The sequence below is a fragment of the Cebus imitator genome, unplaced genomic scaffold, assembly GCF_001604975.1.
Source record: "Cebus imitator isolate Cc_AM_T3 unplaced genomic scaffold, Cebus_imitator-1.0 Scaffold21, whole genome shotgun sequence".
In the NCBI taxonomy this organism is placed as follows: Eukaryota; Metazoa; Chordata; class Mammalia; order Primates; family Cebidae; genus Cebus; species Cebus imitator.
The window spans coordinates 9,487,255-9,508,284 of NW_016107336.1; the positions used below are offsets into that span (position 1 = coordinate 9,487,255).

Genomic DNA, 21,030 nt, shown 5'->3' on the forward strand with positions numbered 1-21,030 from the left:
TTTACAAGCTTGATTTAGCCTTTTTCCCAGCGGAGTCTAGAATATCACTGTTCAGAAAAAGTTTGCCAGTCCTGACTCTATAGCCATGTTGGCCTCCTTGCTGTGCCAAACACACCTTTAGGTACGGCTGCCTCAGGCCGTTAGCGCTTGCTGTTCTCTTCTTATGGGCTTGTTCTTTGATAGCTCCTGTTCATTCTCAAACCAGAATTTTAGGTTTTACTTTTGAGGGACAGAAGAAAACTTTGCATTTTACTGATTCATTTGCTTGGGGCTAGCAACAAAACAGAGAGTAAATACATCAGTCTTTGCTATCATGGAATATAGAATCTTTTGAGAGAAAAGGCAGTAAACATAATCGCACAAATATTATATCACAAATTGTGTTAAATCCTATGAAGGAAATGTTCAGGGACCTGAGAGATTATAAATAGAGGGGGAAGTAATTTTAAAAAGGGATTATATTGACTTTTTTTTTTTGAGGCAAGATTTCATGCCATGGCCTATCCTGAAGTACAGTGTGTGGGATCACAGCTCACTCTAGCCTTGACCTCCTGGGCTCAAGTGAAACTCCCACCTTATCCCCCTGCATAGTCCCCTTGGAACTGTAGGCCCGCCACCACACCTGGCTAATTTTGTATGTGTGTGTGTATGTGTAGAGATGAGGTCTCACTGTCTTCCCAAGGATGGTCTCAAACTTCTGGGCTCAAGTGATCCTCCTACCTCAGCCTCCCGAAGTGTTAGGATTATAGGCAGAGCCACAGCGCCTGGCCTAGATTGACCTTATCTCTTCTGCTGCCACCACGGACTACATTGATTCATGCTAGCATCATCTCTTGACTGGATTACTACAGTAGCTTCCTAACTGATCTCTCTACCTCGGCTCTTGCATACCTGCAGTCAGTTTCCTATACAGCAGTCATGGTGACTCTATGAAAATAAGTCAGGTTACTGTTTTATCCAAACCTTTTGATGGTTCACCCTCTTACACTGTATAGTAAAACTCAGAAGTCTTACAGTTGCATTCAAAGCATCATCACTTCTTTGACTTCATCACCCACGATTTTCTCCCTTGCTCTTTCTATGGCCATATTGGTCTCCTTGCCATGCCGGATACCTTCTCAGGTACCCTCTTGTTCCAGGGTACTGGCACTTGATTTTCCCTAGATTGGAAATTCTCAGATATCTGCTTGGGTTACCTCATCACCTTTTTCATGCCTTTTATAGTCATGCTGTTTTACAGTTAATTTTTTTTCACGTAGTCAACCAACCATGTTATTTAAAACGACAACCTTACCTCTCCCCATGTATTCACTTTATTCCTATCTCTGTGTTCTCCATGGCACTTACCACTGTTTACTATATCATATTTTTACCTATTTTGTTTTCCCTTCTAAAAGCTTCACAAGAGCACAGATTTTTAAATGTTTACTGACCTCGTGATCCACCCACCTCAGCCTCCCAAAGTGCTGGAATTACAGGTGTGAGCCACCGTGCCTGGCCAGTTAATTTTTGTATTTTTACAAGAGGCAGGATTTTGCCATGTTGCCCTAGCTGGTCTTGAACTCCTGGACTCAAGTGATCCACCTGCCTCAGCCTCCCAAAGTGCTGGATTAGAGGTGTGACCCACTGTGCCCGGCCCTTTCAAGTATTTGTATCTCTGGCCTTGAGAAACTTAGTTTCCATTATCTTCAATGTGTTTACTTAATTGCCTCATTTTTCCTATTTGTAACCAAACTCATAGCCATGCCAGCTAAAAGCCTGGTCTCAGATATGTTGGTCACTCCTGCTGAAAATTTGCCCCCAGAAATAATTATTGGAAAAATATCCCTGGTGAAGGATTGGGGGAAGTATAAGAGGAAAAGAAAGGAGGAAAGATTAGAGGCCAGTTGAAAAGCTTGGCCTGACCCTTTTCCCTTCCCTTCCCTGCCAGACTTGCTGACTGAAAGCTCACCCTGATGGGGTAAGACTGCTTTATATTTAGTGATCATTCTGGCTGCTATGCAGAAAACAGGTTGGGAAGAATGAAAAAGGAGATGAAGAGATTGGCTAGGAAACTTTTGGATTCCTAGCTAAAAGAGAGTGGTAGCTTTGATGTGCTATGTGGCAGTGCTGGAGATGGATAGATGTGAACTTACCTAAAACATTTGAAAGTTGGTAAACCTGTTTTTAATGGGCAGTTTGCCAGAGATACTAATTTTTCCAATGGATATAAACATAGTTATTTTAGTAAAAAATAGTATTTTTAAGAAACGTATTGGTTTTTGGAGCAGATCTTAGTTTGCTTTTAGCCAATAACAGTTGATAAATATTTTTCTGTGGTGGTGGGTATGAGTTTTTGCTTATAGATTTTCACTGCATTCATTTTTTAAGCTCCTGGTTTATGTATTAAAAGATTTTGTTTAATGTAAAATAGCTGCTCAAAGTAAGCATAAATAATTTTTCTATTAAACCAGTTGTATTTACGTAAATGTATGTAACAGTTAGCTCTGGTAATTATTTATTCTGCTCTATTTTTTAGATATTATGATCAGATTTGTTCTATTGAACCCAAATTCCCATTTTCTGAAAATCAGGTAAGTCATTAATTCTGTCTTAAAGTTATATGGTAAGGACAAATCACCCATTTCCTTCTGCCAATATTTTCACTGTCTTTAGAGTTTTATGAGATAGTGTTATAAAAATAGAAGCTTTTAGGTCTGTCTGATGTGAATATATCTGCTTCTGAAGAAAGAATCTCCTGGAATTCTGTTCAAGTCATTCTTTAGTCACTTCTTGGGCTCATATAGAGCAATGGTTTTTTTTTTTTTTTTGGACTTCATTTTATGTCAGTAGGTTCTGTTGGCTGATTAATCTGCTGTGTCCTTTCCCTTTGACTTAGGATGGAAACTGCACAATTCAGGAATTATTAGTCTCAGTTTTTGTGCTTTAAAAATTATTTACACAAGTTACATTTGCATGTAAAAGTTGCAAATACTGTTGTGATTAAATGTTAATTACATGAATGTCAACTGTATTTCCTCTTTAAAGGCTAGATGTTGAAAATGCTGGTAATTTCTTATAGTTTTATTTTGGAGATTGGATAAAGGTTTTAAAATTAGTGATACTTTTAAATTTTAAAGTTGTCATAAGAAAAGTACTTTAAACATTCTTGTACTAAAGTTTTTACAGGTGAAATAATTATATGTTGAGATTTCCTTTAAAATATTCCTGGAAAAGAAGTGTAGGTGGCTGGAGGCAGGGCAAGTTGGGAGGTAGATGAACCAAGAAGGGCAAAAGACTAAAGCCGCTGATGGGTATACTGGAGTTTATTCTCTTTATTCTTTTTAGGTTTTCTGTATGTTTGAAAATTTCCTTAATCAAGAATTTAGAAATTTTTATATTGGATTGCAATAAATAATTTAAATGAGGTTTCCTTTTTTTTAATCTTTGTATGTGATAATACATATTTCAGGAGCAGAGAGATAATTTTTTAATAAAGTAAACTTTTAATTTTCATGTGGCATACAGAAAAGTGAACAAATCATGAGTATGGCTTAAATCCTCACAAAGCGAATATGCCTGTATGACCACTACCTAGATAAAGAAATAAAATATTAACCCATCCCCCAAAGTAACCATTCTCCTACTTTTGTCATCATGGAATAGTTTTTAATTTCATCTTCTAGGAAACCTGTAGTACTTACTTTTATTTTCCTTGCTTTTCTTGGCTGATTTGTCAAGCATCTATTACTTATTTTGTTCCATAAAAGTCAGTGTGTGTTTGTAAATATGAATAAGATAGTGGTTATGATTACCAAGGCAGAATGACCATATGAAATATTCCAGTGCCAGTATTTTACTTTGTTAAAATTTCAATTTAAATGAAAAGGAGAAGGAAAGGGAGTTGGGTGGTTATAGGAGATAATATTTTAGACAGGTTGAGCTTTTGTCCTTTTTTTCATTGTGGATTTCTCTTTGAATTCAGGAAGGTAACACAGTTTTTTCTTTCATTCTATCCAGATCTGCTTGACATTTACCTGGAAGGATGCTTTCGATAAGGGTTCACTTTTTGGAGGCTCTGTAAAACTGGGTATGTAATTTTTAATAAAAATGATAGGAAAATCGGTCTAAATACTTTGCATTGTTTTTGGTTTTTAAAATTGCCATCCTAATGACTCTTTGTAAATACTAAAGTTGTTTACATCTCATTTTCTTTTTAACTTCAACTTTTAATGCAATTTTGAAATATTTGTAGAGAGCCCATGCCTTGCCAGGCACTGTCCTAGTTATAAAAATGAATAATGCAGATGTACTCAGTTCTTGGGAAGATAGATGATCATTTAAAAGTGTAATATGTACTGTATAAAATGTAATATGTATTATCAGCCTATGAACAAACTCATGGAAGCATATATGAGGACGAAAGTAACTCTACCTGTTGAAAGCAGACAATGTTTGAGTTAGGCCTTGAAGGATGAATTTGTAGAAAATAATATTATAGGTACAAAATTATAACCAAAGGTCAGAAGGGTGAAGGCTTTTGATCTACCACTCCAGCAAGATAACCTGTCTGTGCCTTAATTTTCTCATCTGTGAAATAGAGATAATACTATTTATCTCATTGGATTCTTTTTTGTTTGTTTTCGAGATGGATTTTAGCTCTTGTTCAGGCTGGAGCGCAGTGGCGCTATCTCGGCTCACTGCAACCTCCGTCTCCTGGATTCAAGCAATTCTCCTGCCTCAGGCTCCCGAGTAGCTGGGATTATAGGCGCCCGTTACTACCCCCGGCTAATTTTTTGTATTTTTTTAGTAGAAATGGGGTTTCATTGTGTTGGTCAGGCTGGTCTCGAACTCCTGACCTCAGGTGATTCACCTGTCTCGGCTTCCTGAACTGCTGGGATTACAGGCGTGAGCCACTACACCAGCCTATCTCATTGGATTCTTATGTGGATTAAATGAGTGAATACATGTAAAGTCCTAAGAACAGTGCTCAATAAGTATTAGCTGCAATGAATACTTATATTATCGTATAACATTGTAATATAATGTATATATGATATATATTATATACTATATGTAATACTATAAAGGTATGTATAATATGTCTTATATAGTATATCCCTTTTATAGTATACGTATACATAAGATATGCTATAATATATATCTGTATGCCTTATAAGATATATAGATGTATATTATACAGTATGTACATAGCATATACATACATATATCTAAGATTTATACTTATATATAGGTGAGGAACTGGAAATACATATTTTATAGTAGATATATGTAATGTTAATTTAATAATAATTATTATTGTTATGGCTTGTAACCATAGGTTGAATTGGGGATTATAGAGGGTGATGATAATAGAGAGCAGATTATGAAGAGTTGCAAATATTATGCTCCTGACTTTGTGCTTTCCCCTCTTATATAATAATAGTGAATGTTTATTGGGCATTTATTTTACCTAGGCACTCTGGAAGGGATTATTTGTAAATAATAAGATTATTTTTAAATAAGTAAGATTATTTATGAATAAGATTATTTATGATTAAGTAAGATTATTTATAAATAAGATTACTTAATTTATAAATTAAAATAATTTATTTATAAATAATCTTACTGAATTCTCCAATAGCTTAATGAGAAAAGGCACCATTATTGCCAGTTGAACAAACTGGTTTAGAAAGATTAATTGATATTCTGAGGTCATGTGGTTAGGATTTAATGAAGCTGGGATATGAATCTAGAAAGCTAACTCCCGAACTGGAGAGAAACAGACCAGTTAGGATACTGATGAGAGATGATGACGTTAGACAAGCTAGTGTCTTTGAGTCGGAGGAGAAGAGAGGGATTTTGGACTTGAGGTGAAGTTGACTAAATTTGCTGACTACCAGTCAGAAGGAAGAGTAGGAGTTGAGGCTTGACTCTGAGATTTATAACTTGGTTTGACCTGTTGGATATTTATTCCTTTTGGTAGAAAGGTTGAGTCTGACTTTTCTGTGTTATGTTGGGGTAGACATTTCTCTCGCATTTTGAAATAAAGGATTTAAAGCTCGGAAGAGAAAGAGATATAAATTTGGAAACAATTATTAGGTGATAATAAATTTATTCCTTCTGGCAGATAATTGAGAAAAGTATGAAAGCCAGAGCTAGGTAATATAATATTTAGGGAAAATAGAGGAAGAGGTTCTGGGAATGAGGTTGAGAAAAACCTTTCAGATCTTACAGGAACCAGGGAAAAATGAAGATGAGAAGGAATGCCAGAAGAATTTCGAAGGTGATGTGGTCCAGTGGTTCCCAAACCTGGCTGCATATTAATATTACCTGGGAAAAATGTTAAAGATAAAGGCTTATCTTTAAAGATGAAGATACAGAGTGCCAGATGTGATAGGAGAAAATTTCAGAGTAGGCCACTGGAATCGGTATCTTTGAAAATATCTCCAGGTGACTCAGGGTCATCGCAGGTCCAGGCTGGAACAACCTTGACAGAGTCATTGTGGCAGAACTCAAGTTATGTAAGGTTGGAGAAGTCACTGGATTTGGTAGAGAGAAATTTCACTGGAGTATCCTGAAGAAGCATCAGATTGAGTGGCGAATGGGAGGTGAGGGAACGGAAACAGTGTATGTGGATTGATCATTTCAGGAAATTTGCAGTAATGATTTGGGGACAAAGGGAGCATCATTCTGAGAGGGAGCCAAGGTAAAGAAAAGGATTCTTAATGCTGGTATGACTCAAGAAAATTGGTGGGCCAAGAGAGGGAGCGGATGGCAGGAGAACTAGGAGATACTTGAGTGGTGAACTCAAGTATCTGGAAGAACTGGGAAGCAAAAAATTAGATCATAAAGCAGAGGTGGTTCACCAAGGCGTCTCTAGTAGCAAAAATTGGGAATTAAATGTCCTTTAGTAATGTCTTGGTTAAATAAAAGGCTACCCATTCATTTGAATATTGTGTACTTTTGGAGTACTAAGAATGAAAATGCATGTATTTGTTGACATGTAAAGCTATATCAGTGGAATATTGAATAAAAGGCCTTCTATAGTTCGGAGTTGTTGCATTGTACAACTCTAGGGTCCCCTGAGTCGGGCTTCTTGGGACGCTCCCTATATAGAACCCAGAGTGATTCCTCCTCCCTCTAGTTGTGCATTCCAGGCAACTCGAGAATGTTATAGTATCCATTTTGTGAAAAGTTATGTGTGTGAATGTATATGTAGTTATTTGTGAGATACCAAAAAATAAATTCTGGTTAACTCTGGAAGATGAGATCTTTTAATTATTTATTTTTTGTTTAAAAATTGAATTTTAGAAAACTATAATTATTTCCATTTTGAAAAACTTAGAAGGTTGAAGTAGTGGCTCATGCTTATAATTCCAGCATTTGGGGAGGCTGATGCAGCCAGATCACTTGAGCCTAGGAGCTCAAGACCAGCCTGGGCAACAGATGAAACTCTGTCTCTACAAAAAATATAAAAATTACCCGGACATGATGGTGTGTGCCTGTAGTCCTGATTGTTTGGGGGTCTAAGGTGGTAGGATTGTTTGAGCCTGGGAGGTTGAAGCTATTGAGCCATGACCATGCCAGTGTACTTCAACCTGGGTGACAGAGTGAGACCTTGTCTCAAAAGAAAAAATAAGATAGAAGAAAAACGTAGTAAAAAAGAGAGCAAGTAAGAAATAAGAATACAGTTAAATATTTAAGAAGTCATCTTTGAAAAAAGGAAAATTAAATATTATTTTGAAAACCTGGTTTAAGTTTAGATGGATAGAAGAAATAAAGGGAAAAAGGTAAGAGTTAATTGCAAGATCAAAATAGCTTATATGTAAAATCTCATAGAAGCTCCTATATACGAGACATTGTCAAAATGAGAGAGAGTCTGGGATGATAATATTTATGGGCAACATAATAGACTTGAGATATGTATCTGGTATATAAACAGTTTACTTTTATTTCTTCCCTGAAATACATTTTATCCTTCTCTTTTTTCTTTGAAACAGAGTCTTACTCTGTTGTGCGGCTGGAGTGCAGTGGCGTGATTTCAGCTCACTGCAGCCTCTGCCTCTGGGGCTCAAGGGATTCTCGAGCCTCAGCCATCTGAGTAGCTGGGATTACAGGTGTGTGCCACCATGCCCAGCGAATTTTTGTATTTTTAGTAGAGATAGTATTTCACCATGTTGGCGAGGCTGGTCTTGAACTCCTGCCCTCAACATTGTTTCACCTGTCTTGGCCTTCCAAAGTGCTGGGATTACAGGTGTGAGTCACTGCACCTGGCTGATATTTCATTTTGTTCCTTGCTCTCTCTTGCCACACTGGCCTAATATATATATTTATTGAATTAATTAAAATTGTATTAGGAACTTGAAGGCATTGTTCTCTTGCCTTTTAGTATCTATCGTTACTGATGAAAAGTCTGATTTTTTGTTATTTTGTAAGTGATCTGTTTCTTTGCTCTTGGGAATGTTTTTACAGTCTTCTTTTTATCTTTCATATTTAGAAATCCCAAAAGATCTAATGGGATTTCATTTTATTCATTGTGTATAGGGCATTTCTTTTTTGGCCCTTTTAGTTAGACACATATCTCCCTTCAGCTCTGGGAAGCTTTCTTATATTTCTTTGATAATTTCCTTGTCTCTTTTGTCTCTCTTTCTTTGGAATACTTTATTAGATATTGGTTGGTCTGAGTTGTTCACTCATAATTTATATATTTTTTCTTTTTTTTAACTTTATACTCTACTTTCTGAGATTGCCTAGGTATTTTAAAACTTTTGAAAAAAATTTTTTTCCTCCCTCCACCGTTAAAATTTTTGAAAAAAATTTAACAATCAAGTTTTTAATTTTTAGGAGCTTTTTCTTATTAATTAAAACAATCCTGTTCTTTTATGGATATACCATCTTTGAATCTCTTTAAGGAAGGCTAATTATGATCTTTGGAATATTATCTTTTATGACTGGAATTGTCTTTATTTATTTTGGGCTTAGTTTTTCAGTTCACATTGCTCTTCTTTTATTTTACTGCAGGCTTTTTTCACAACTTGATTATTTTAGATTTCCCGTATATTTAATATAGTAGTTTAGAGTAGCTGATGTTTATGTCTGCTGTAGTTTAAAATGACGAGACTAGATTTGGTTGGGAAGTGAGTTGAAAACTGGCTATGATTACATAGGAGGCTACCAAAGTATTGTAACAGGGAGGGCTTTACTTTATGGCACTACTCTGTGGCACAAATACACAAATGTAGTGTTCTTATTCTCCTAGACGGTTTGTTCAGTGTTTTTTGTAAGGAGCCTTATTTTGCCTGGCGGTCAATACCTTGCACATTATGCAAGATCTTGAATTCCACTGTGAATGAATTCTGTAAATATTAGGGAGCTATTGTGGATTCTTTTTTAAAAGTTATTTTTCAATTGTGATACAATATACATAACCATTATAAGTGTACCATTTTAAGTGTACACTTCAGTGGTATTAAGTACATTTACATTATTGTGCAAACATCATCTTGAGAACTCTTTTTTCACCTCACAAAACTGAAACTCTGCCCAGTGAGTGATAACTTCCCAGACCAGGTGTGGTGGCTCATGCCTGTAATCCTAGCATTTTGGGAGGCTGAGGTGGGCGGATTGCTTGAACCCAGGAGTTCAAGACCAGCCTAGGCAACATAGTGAGTCCCTGTCACTACAAAGGACACAAAAATTAGCTGGTGTGGTAGCCTGTGCCTGTAGTCCCAGCTACTTAGGAGCCAGAGGCAGGAGGATTGAGCCCAAGAGGTAGAGGCTGCAAGGAGCGTGATTGCACTACTGCACTCCAGTTTGGTGACAGAGTGATACCCTGTCTCAAAAGAAAAAAATAAATAATAATGTCCTGTTCTTCCCTTCCCACGCAACCATGGCAACCACCATTCTTTCTGTCTCTGAATTTAACTGTAGGTACCTCATACAAGCAGAATCATAGAGTGCATTTAAAAAAAATTTTACAACATGAAATTGATTATCTTAATCATTTTTAAGTGTACAGTTCACTAGTGTTGTGTGTATTTCACATTGTTGTGAAATAAATCTCCAGACCTTTTTCATCTTGCAAATCTGAAATAATGTGCTCATTGAACAACAGTCCCTCTCCCCCTGCCACCATCCCTGATAACCGTCATTCTAATTTCTGTCTCTGTGAATTTGACTACTCTAGGTAACTCATATAAGTGGAGTCATACAATATTTGTCTTTTTGTGACTGACTTATTTCATTTAGCTTAATGTCTTCAAGATTCATTCGTGTTATAGCATATGATTTCCTTCTTGTTTAAGGCTCACTAATATTCCATTGTGTGTATATACAACATTTTGTTTATCATCAATTATCAACATTTTGTTTATTCATCAATCCACAGACACTTGAGTTGCTTTTGTGTTTGGCTATTGTGAATGTTGCTGCTGTGGAAAGGTACACATACATCTTTTTGAGACTGTGCTTTCATTTCTTTTGGGTTTAGGCCCAAAAGTGGAATTCCTGGATAAAATGGCAATTCTATTTTTAATATTTTGAGGACATGCTGTACTGTTTTCTGTTTTCTGCAGCAGTTGCACTTTTTAATTTTTAATTTTGAGACAGGGTCTTGCTCTTTTGCTCAGGCTGGAGTATAGTGGCATGATCATAGCTCACTGCAGCCTTGAACTCCTGATCCCGAGTGGTCCTCCTGCCTCTGAGTAGTTAGGACTACGGGCATGCACCTTCATACCTGGCTATTTAACGATGATTTTTTTTTTAAGATAGAGATGGGGTCTTGCTGTGTTACTTAGGCTGGCCTAAAACTCTTGGCTTCAAGAGATCCTCCTGCGTCAGCCTACTAAAGTGCTGGAACTACAGGAGTGAGCCACCATGCCCGACCACCATTTTGCATTCCTGCCAACAGTACATTAGGGTTCTGGTTTGTCTATATGTTCATCAACACTTATTTTCTCTTTGTTTTTTAATATGAACTATTCTAAGTGGGTATGAGGTGTGTGGATTTTTTTTATCAGAGTTGGGTTTTATCCAAACTAATCTGCTAGCCCTTTGAGAAGTGTATTTGCATGAGGGAGGAAAGCATAAGGTCAGCTAGGAGATAATTGCATTGACTTAGATTTGTAGTAGTGAGGAACTTGTGTCCCTGTGGTGGGACAATATGATTTTGAGAGGTGATGGAAAAATGGAAATAATTTATTTGAATTTAAGAAATTGAGAGAAATGATATGAAAATGACTTTTACATTTGAATTTCATTTTAATAGAAGTGTGGAAGTAAAGGGAAGGAGAGAAGGAATAACTTACTGATCTTTAGAGTTTTAGGTGATGGGAGTATTGTTGTGGAAATAAATGCCTCTAAGGGCAGCTTGAAATATGGGAGCATATGACAGTGAGGAAACAGGTCTGGAAACTTGTTTTTGTGAGTCAGTGGGATGATAGAAGTTACAGTATTTCTCTTTGAAACATTTGTTTTCTTTAGAAAAAATAATCTGATAAATTTTTCCTTCTCAATTTTTTACAGCTCTTGCAAGCTTAGGATATGAAAAGAGCTGTGTGTTGTTCAATTGTGCAGCCTTAGCTAGCCAAATTGCAGCAGAGCAGAACCTGGATAATGATGAAGGATTGAAAATCGCTGCTAAGCATTACCAGGTATGCGGAAAAGTAGTTATTACATTAATGATCAACACTAAGTTGGATTAAGTGGAAAATAATTTGCATTTAGGTTTATAGATGCTTCTTACCCAACAGATGTTTCTGAAAACTAACGCACTTTTAAAATGAATTGATTCTTATTGTTGAAGCCCTTAGATAAACTGTCTGTAGACCAGGTCTGTTTTTCCTCACTGTTTTATACCCAGCACCTAGCACAGTGCCTGGCACATAAGAGAGGCTCAATAATTGTTGGTTGAAGAAATTATGAAATGTCTGAGATTTCATCTCAGGCTTTTAGCGTAAATCCATTTTAAATAAATAACCAAATTAAAAAAATTTGTACGTTATTTTTATAGGTTGTCTTAGAGTAAGACACACTTGAAATTTCACTGGTGTTACAAAAATAAAGACAAGAAATTGGCAAGAAAATAAAATTTTAACTTTGAGACTTGTGGAAAGGTCATATTTAAATGTGGTCAAACACCTAATGTTCATAAGTTCCTAATCTGTTTTGGGTACTAATCATATACTAATATGGTGTGTTATTTTGTGGCAGTTGTTTATTCAGCTTTTTTTTCTTTGTTTAAAAAATTAGTATTAAGTAATATATATAATCGTGTTGCCATATTTTATATTATTTTCTAATTTATAAAGTGTTTTCATGTACATTATTTGACTCTCAGATAAACCTTGTGATATATGTTATATAATGTCATTCCCATTTTACATACCAGGAGACTAAACGTCAGAAGTCTTAATAAAGCTGTCCATTTGGGTTTCAGTAGTTATGATTCCAAATTTCATGTAATTTCAAATGTTCTTCCACTGTTTCATCCCCAAACCTCCCATGAAATTTGCTTGTCTCGAGGTAGTCCACTTTTTCCCATTGTTTACGTTCAGGGGAGAGGTGAGGGATGCTGTTCTGAGAAAGTGAAAGGAAAATATACTTTAAGGGAACAACATGCTCCAAATTGTGACTTCCCTTACAGTTTTCAATGGTCATAGATGACAAACGTAATGCATATGCTATTTTTTTTTTTTTGAGGCTATACATGGAAAATATTTTAAAATGTGAAAACAGACTGGGTGTGGTGACTCAAGCCTGTAATCCCACCACTTTGGGAGGCCAAGGTGGGCAGATCACGAGGTCAGGTGTTCGAGTACAGCCTGGACAACATGGCAAAACCCCATCTCTACTAAAAATACAAAAATTAGCTGGGCATGGTGGCAGGCACCTGTAATACCTGCTTCTTGGGAGGCTGAGGCAAGAGAATTGCTTGAACCTGGGAGATGGAGGTTGGAGTGAGCTGAGATTGTGCCATTGCACTCCAGCCTGGGTGACAACAGCAAGACTCTGTCTCATTAGGAAAAAAAAAGATTAATGAAATAAAATATGGAAACAAAATTTTATTTAGCTTTCGGTTAATTGTAACTCAGTTAATTGGTATGTGAGATTTTAGAAAGGTCATTCTGATTTATTAAAGAAACATTCCATTCCTGTGAACACATGAGTATTCACAGCAGGGTACCTGGTATCATGGAAAGATAGCTGGTGGTATTAGACCTAGGTCTTTGTCTGGGCTGCTTGCCACCCAGAAGCATTGTGCCATTGGGCAAGATCTTTAACTTCTCTAGACCTTTGGTTCCTTATCTGTAAATGAGAGACTTATATACTTTGCTGTTCTAGATTGATTCATTAGTTTACCAAACAAGGTCGGTTATGCATTCCTAGCAGATACTCTAGTGTTATAATACTTCATGACTGCAGAAACATGCTGTTCATTTTAATACATTTGGCTTTGAGTTTTCTCTGTGTTGTCTACTTATCTAACTCATGACACTTTTTTTTTTTTTTTTGAGATGGAGGTTAGCTCTGTCGCCAAGGCTGGAGTACAATGGTGCGATCTTGGCTCACTGCAACCGCTGCCTCCTGGGTTCAAGCGATTCTCTTGCCTCAGCCTCCTGAGCAGCTGAGGTTACATTTGTGTGCCATTATGCCTGACTAGTTTTTGTATTTGTAGTAGAGACGGGGTTTCACCATGTTGGCCAGGCTGGTCTCAAACTTCTGACCTCAGGTGATCTGCCTGCCTTGGCCTCTGAAAGTGCTAGGATTACATGCCTGAGCCACTGTGCCCAGCCTTCTCATGACGCCTTTTTTTTTTTTTTTTTGAGACAGAGTTTCGCTCTTGTTACCCAGGCTGGAGTGCAATGGCACGATCTCGGCTCACCGCAACCTCCGCCTCCCGGGTTCAGGCAATTCTCCTGCCTCAGCCTCCTGAGTAGCTGGGATTACAGGCACGCGCCACCATGCCCAGCTAATTTTTTGTATTTTTAGTAGAGACGGGGTTTCACCATGTTGACCAGGATGGTCTCGATCTCTTGACCTCGTGATCCACCCGCCTCGGCCTCCCAAAGTGCTGGGATTACAGGCTTGAGCCACCGCGCCCGGCCCTCTCATGACACCTTTTAATCCCAGACTGACTTCTTTTTCTTAGTATAATTTGTTTCGTAAAAGCAAAGTTATTTTAGTAGTAACAAAATATAATTGGGACAAAAAATCTGTTGGGGACATTTCACTAGGGAGCTCTGATGGCCAGACAGAAATCACTAGCATTGGTAGTAATGCTGTTCCTTAGAGGACTAGGTATATGTACTGTTTGGGGTTTCCCCTATGATTATTAATTAAATATTAATAATATTTAATTATTTGAAAGATGAATTTGTTTGGGACCAAAGCAAGAGCATTTCAGTATGAAAAATATTTTAACGTTTATCCCTGCCTCTAGTCTCACATTAGTTTTGAAGAAGTGTATCTAAAAATAAGCTTAATCAGATTGTTCCATACTTTGTTTTTCCTTGTAATTTACTTTTAATTTTTGTTAAATCTCTTGTTGTGCTGTAGAGTTTTAGAAAGATAACCTTATTGTCTGTCGATCAGATGTTTTAGATTGGTTTTGCATATTAGAAAAATTTAAATAAATATTAACTGTTCACTGAATTAACATTTGAAATGACTTTTATATGTAACAGTAGCAAATTATGTCTTGCTGAGTTCCTATAGATTTTAAAGAAATTCTTTTCCCCCCCTTTAGTTTGCTAGTGGTGCCTTTTTACACATTAAAGAGACGGTTTTATCTGCCTTAAATCGAGAGCCTACCATGGACATATCTCCAGATACTGTTGGGACCCTCAGTCTTATTATGCTGGCACAGGCTCAAGAAGTATTTTTTTTAAAAGCCACAAGAGGTAACTCCAATTTGTCTTCCATTTTGTTGTATGTGAAAAGAAGTGATAGGCTTTTAAATTAAGAAAGTGATTAGAATATAGTATGTTCCATGTAGAACTTTCCTTCTTGAACTTGATATATAGATTATTGAAAATTTTCAGCTATCCTTTTCTGAACTTATGGCACAAATGCACATTTAAGAATGTAGGCTGTGTTTGAAGTCATGAAATGGTTAGTTAGTAATTGTCTTTAAACACTCTGTTCTGGAATAGTATTTATGTATGTTTTTTATACATCAGACATTTATTCAGCAAATACTTAGACATTTATTCAGCAAATTGGGTACTTAATCTGTGCCAGTCACTGTTCTAGTTTCTAGATAAAAAAAGTTAGAAAACAACCTTACATTTTGGTGCCGGAGAGATGATAAACAAGAATTAAGTAGCCAGAATAATTTCTTAAAGAATTGCTGTAAGATTTCAGAAATAATTGCTATAAAAAATAAGAAAGAATTACATGATAGTGGCTGGCAGTATGGTTATGGACCAGGGATGTAGCGGAAATTGTGCTAATTTTAGATTCATTAGTCAAGAAGCCCTTCTTTCAGGAAATCCTGTTTAAAGTAGACCTAAATGACAGGAAGGAGTCATCCAGGCACAGTTCCAGGCCCTGGGAATGAGGGAATAAGAATAATTCTTATAAGGCATATAAGTTAGAATGAGAGATTGAAATATGGGCTGAATGTGTAAGTACAGAGAAATTGAAAATAAGGGATCGGACATCATGTGGAAGAGATAGGAATTGGAATACTTTTTTTCTTTTAAAATAACAGCTTATATTGAGAAAAAATTCTTATACACTGAAGTTCACCCTTTTTAAGTGTACGACATAATATTTTTAGTATATTCATAGTTTTGATCATCACTATCTTATTTTAGAACATTACCATCATCCCAGAAAGAAGCTGTGTACCCATTAGCAGTCACTCCTCTTTCCCCTTTCCCCACCTGCTAGCAACCACTTATCTATTTTGTCTTTGTTTTAAATTTTGTGCAGAAAACGTGATTTTGTCAATAAGGACATTTTAAGATGCATGTACAAACTTGTGATCTCAGTGTTTATACTGAGACATGTCAGATTAGCTCATATTTATTTTAATTATAATGGTCAACTTCATATTTTATTCCAGATAAAATGAAAGATGCCATCATAGCTAAATTGGCTAATCAGGCTGCAGATTATTTTGGTGATGCTTTCAAACAGTGTCAATACAAAGATACTCTCCCCAAGGTCAGTTATTGTTTTTATAAACAGTTGCTTACTTTGCATGTGGAAATATTTAGACTTTTTTTTGTGTATGAGAAGCAATTTGAAACTTATGTATTGTAAAGAAATTTGAAGTTTTAATAGAGTTATCAGAAGAATATATAGTGGAAATAGTTTTTCTTTTTAAATTTAAGATGCATGAACAATTCTTTTATATTTCGGGGTGCCTTTGTCTTTACCTTTTACTAAACTTGTTTTTTCAAGCTAAAACTCTTTCTGGAAAACATTGACCATCTGTTTTCAATACTTTTATCAAATCGAGGCTTTGTGTAGTTCTGAATCATTGGTGGTTTGGTACAAGCATGTATACTTGAGCATGTTGATTATTCACACTTTTAATTATTGTCCTGTTTTCTTAAAGATGAGTCTTAAAGCGCAAAAACAGACATAAAGAAAAAAGGAAAAGAAAACTTAACAAATTCATCTGATACTTTGATTAGAATTAAGTTTTGCCAACAGGGATAAAAAATTGGGCTGCTAATGGACAGCTAAGGAAAAGCAACCATCTTAAACCACATATCACAGGAAGTATAATGTTTTAATGTAAACCTTTCTGAAGTGACAATTGAAAAGACTATTCAGTGATGATCATTTGTTAATGACAAAGCAAATGACTAACAAGTAGATTTGGAATGATTAATAAAGAAAACTTAAAGTTTGAGTGAAATATATGTTTCAACTATTCTCCTTCAGAAATGTTCAAGGAATTAGTTTCATCATATGGTATCATATACCATATGACTGCATATGCTATTTGTTATATATTTTTTTTTAGTAGGGGAATTTATTGATTTATAAGTCATATTCAGGATTATTTGTACATTAAAAAATTGCAGACAACTTGGGGGTAAAGTAAAAATACACATAAGTGCATCAGTAGTACTTAGAAAATGATCAATAAAGAGTTAATGTGAAGATTCCTGGAGATTTAAGATACAGCAAGAACCTAGTAGAAATTTGCCCAGGACTCTTGGGTATTAATATGCTTCCTCTTAAAAAGAGACTTGGGATCTCCTCTCATGTTTTTTTCATCTGAAAGACCTCATGTTCAGCTGCACAGTGTACCGTTACATCCTGTTGGGCCATTAGTTCAGTCCTGTCATGGAGAGAAGAATGTCACCTACAAAGACTTGGAAGCTACCTCTGCAGCATTCCTGGTATTCCTTGAAAATCTCCTGTTTCAGAACCAAGTTGCTCCAGCCTTACCCTGAGAACTGGCATGAGTGTAGTTTGAAATTTAGATGTCTTTTATTTTTTTCTTTTTACTAATAAAGCTCATAAGGTATTTTCATATTCTAGTTATAAAACTGAAATATCTGCAAGTAGTGATCCAGGAAGATAGGAAATTATTCCCTAGGAGACAGGAAAGCACACAAGGTAGTAATTCAATTTTTTATTCTCTTGCAATTTTTGACTAGACAGTGATTGTCTAGCCTAATTTCTTGGATTTTTAAATATCATATACTTCCTAAAAGCAGTGAGGTTGCAGGTTAGGATTTGGCATTTTGGAAGAGCCACTACTGGCATAATTGCTTTCCTGCTTTTTGTCTTTGGATCTTTTAAAATTAATTTTGACTGGAATTATTTTTAAAACAAATAGGCAGAGTAATACTTTATCATATTATTGGTCATATTCTTAATGCATTTGTCTATGATATGTTTTTGAGTATATGATACTGAAATATTAGTGTATCTATGATACTAAGTCATTTTTGTATGGCTAAAATTATTAAGAACCCTCCTAGGATATGAATTTAAGTGAAAATTTACTGTGTTTTTTCCTTTAAACATGATGAAACAGTCAGCTATAGAGCAATTTCATTAGTATATGTGAGTAGTGATGGTTTAGTTAACTCTACAGGGTGGGTAAGGGCTCATAAGAAAGCTTCTAAAGCCCTGTCTTTGGTGTTCCTCTGTGAATGTCCATTCTACTTCTCTTTCTAATAATGCATGCTTTTCTTTCTTTTTGTAAACAAAATGTTGACTTCATGGATCAATTAAAGAGAATTATAAAAGTCTAAATTGGCTTCAGTTAACAGTTAAAAAAAACCCCTTAATTTTGATTGGAAGAAAAAAATTTGATTCGTAGATTTCAATCCACACAAAATCATGTCGTCTTCTCTGTTTACACCTGATGACTAACCTATCTCTAAACCATTAATGGGGTGATTCTAATTTCTGTCTTCTTTTCCTTTTTCTTCCTGCATCCCGTGTTGTCTGTGGTGGTTTGTGTGGTTGGACTCTCCCCTGGTCAGTATTTTTATTTCCAGGAGGTGTTCCCTGTCTTGGCTGCAAAGCACTGTATCATGCAGGCCAATGCTGAGTACCATCAGTCTATCCTGGCAAAACAGCAGAAGAAATTTGGAGAGGAGATTGCAAGGTTACAGGTGAGTCTCTTGGTAATAAATACTTAAGTAACTAACTTGGATCTCTGTTTTTTTCCCTAGTGAGATTTCCAAGTTTGCCCATAAAAATTTTTCCCATTCATCACCCCTATCAGAGAGACAGGTGATTGTTTTTATCTTTAGACTTTATCTACTAAATGTTTTTTTGAGGTCTCATATTTTATCTAAAAACATTCATGCAAAATTTACATTCAATTCTCCTTTTTATCCATGTTTGTTTTAATGTAACAATAATTCTAAATTAATTGCCATGATCCAGGAGTATGTGCAGTGTTTAACTTGTGGCCTGGTCTTTGTCTAAACCGGGGCATATACTTCCACAACTTGAGGACAGTGGAGATATGTGTGTGTGCATATATATATATCTTGTAAACGACAGAGGACCTTCTATGCAGTTGTATTCATACTGCTGGTATTGGGTGTGACCTTGTGGCACCTGAGGCAACTTGCCAGCAGGAGCAAGAGCTGTTTGTATGAGTTGTTTGTATTTTGAGTATTGGTAGGTAGAGGATAGGAAGATGACTTAGGGCATTTGAGTTAGGGAAGTTTAAATATGGACTGATTATTAGAAGATACTGTGGATTTCTTGGTTCATTTTGTGCTGTTATAGCAGAATACACAGACTGGTAATTGATAAAGAACAGAAATTTGTCACAGTTCTGAAGGCTGGGAAGTCCAATATCAAGGTGCTGGCTCTGGTGAGGGCCTTTGTGCTGTGTCACCTTTGGTGAAAGTTAGAAGAGCAAGAGAGTGCTAGTGAGTAAGAGAGAGCCGACCTGTTTAACAAAGCCACTCTCTTGATAACTAACCCTCTCCCATGATAATGACATTAACCCATTCATGAGGGCAGAGGCCTCTTGACCTAATCACTTCTTATGCCCTCATCTCCCAATATTGTGGCATTGGGGAAACGTGAACTTCTGGGGACACATTCAGACCATAGCAATGGAAATGTTGTTTAGGGGTTTCAGATTAATTAGACTTTTCATGAGAAAACAATCTCACAGTGACCAAATCAGAGAGAGGCTTTTAAAAAAAATCGAACCTAGATTTGTCTGGGGCTCCACTTTGATTACAGTAACTTAGATTCATATATAAAAATGATTTTGAGCAAGGAATTTGTGGGAAGGATTCTTTTTTTTTAAAGCTAGCATATTTAAATTATAAGTTTAGTTTCTTTATTTTCTAGTTTCTGGAAATTAAAGTAAGCCCATATTTAGTCTCTGTAAATCAGTCAGAGAAGGAACTCCTTTTGAAATTTAATCTCGCTTTTAAGTACCCCTGAAAAAAATGAAACTATTTCAAATTCACACAGTGGGAGGTAAAGACTTTTCCTCAGTTATAAATACATAGATTTTATAGCTTTAGTTTTACAGCTTTAGTCATAGGTTAAAAGTTAAGACAGAAGTTGAGTGTGATGGCACCTGCCTGTAGTCCAGTTACTCAGGAAGTTGAGGTGGGAGGATTGTTTGAAGCTAGTAGTTTGAGGCCAGCCTGGACAATGTAGTGACAACCTTCTCAAAAAAAAAGTTAACACAGAACACACTCAATGATCCATATTTTAAAGAGCAGTTCTTCTTTCCTGTAGGCATGAAATATTTTTTACTTGATTTGAGCTTCTGAGAAGGCAAACAGAGCAAACAGACAAGAAGTTGACCAATAAAGTATATTCTCTATAGTTTCTCACTCAGTAGAGGATAATACTCTGTGATTCTGACAGAGATCATTAGGAGGTCACACTATTGAACTAGCTTTCTTTTTTTCTTTTTCATAGAGACGGGTTTCTCCCGGCCTTAAACCAGCTTTCTAGTTATAGCTACTAGCAAAGAGAAATAACTTACTGGTCTTGTGCAAACCAGAAATGAAAATAAAATCACAGTCAAGAAAATCAAAACGATAGATAAAATGGCAGCAAAGGTGTAAAATTACTGGTTAGAATCACTTCTAGGGCCAAGAAAAATTGTACCTGAGCTTAATACAGCTCGTGAGTTGTATTTCTTGAACAGTGCAGTTTATGTGGCCCCAGAAGATGGATCTTCTAGTTCATTTTGGTGGATCTTCAAAGATGATGCAGTACAGTTTTCAAAAAGATACAGAAACACACAGATATAGACACACATGTAAAAACATGACATATAGAATGACTACATGTCAAAGATTTATTTAACTCGTTAATGAGGGACTTAGCAAGACTAAATCTGGTTTTGTGAAAGTATTGTTTGTTTTCTTTGTTATGATAGTAGGTTGTAGATATTAAGGAGATTGTCCTAATTAGGAGAATACTTGCTGAGGTGTTTAGGAATGAGGGCTTATAGCATCTAACTTCAGTTTCAGATAGTTCTGCAATAAAAGAAAAAAAGGTACATGATTATGTGTGTGTATGGGAAAGGAATAGATAAAGCAAATGTGGCAAAGTGGTAATTGTTGAACCTAGGTA

The 21,030-nt window shown here is 36.0% G+C and overlaps 1 protein-coding gene across 3 annotated transcripts in view; it reads left to right on the plus strand.

Moving 5' to 3' along the window:
• LOC108299442 (programmed cell death 6 interacting protein) overlaps window positions 1–21,030 on the plus strand; it is a 70,568-nt gene that overhangs the window by 8,865 nt on the left and 40,673 nt on the right. Inside the window, exons 2-7 of one of the 3 annotated variants that reach the window (XM_017521758.2) lie at window positions 2,519–2,573; window positions 4,000–4,069; window positions 11,506–11,633; window positions 14,729–14,882; window positions 16,052–16,152; window positions 18,444–18,575. In XM_017521758.2, the coding sequence (XP_017377247.1) occupies window positions 2,519–2,573; window positions 4,000–4,069; window positions 11,506–11,633; window positions 14,729–14,882; window positions 16,052–16,152; window positions 18,444–18,575 (640 nt within the window). The remainder of the gene's footprint in view (window positions 1–2,518; window positions 2,574–3,999; window positions 4,070–11,505; window positions 11,634–14,728; window positions 14,883–16,051; window positions 16,153–18,443; window positions 18,576–21,030) is intronic. The other 2 variants (XM_017521760.2, XM_017521762.2) reach the window with 2 other exon arrangements.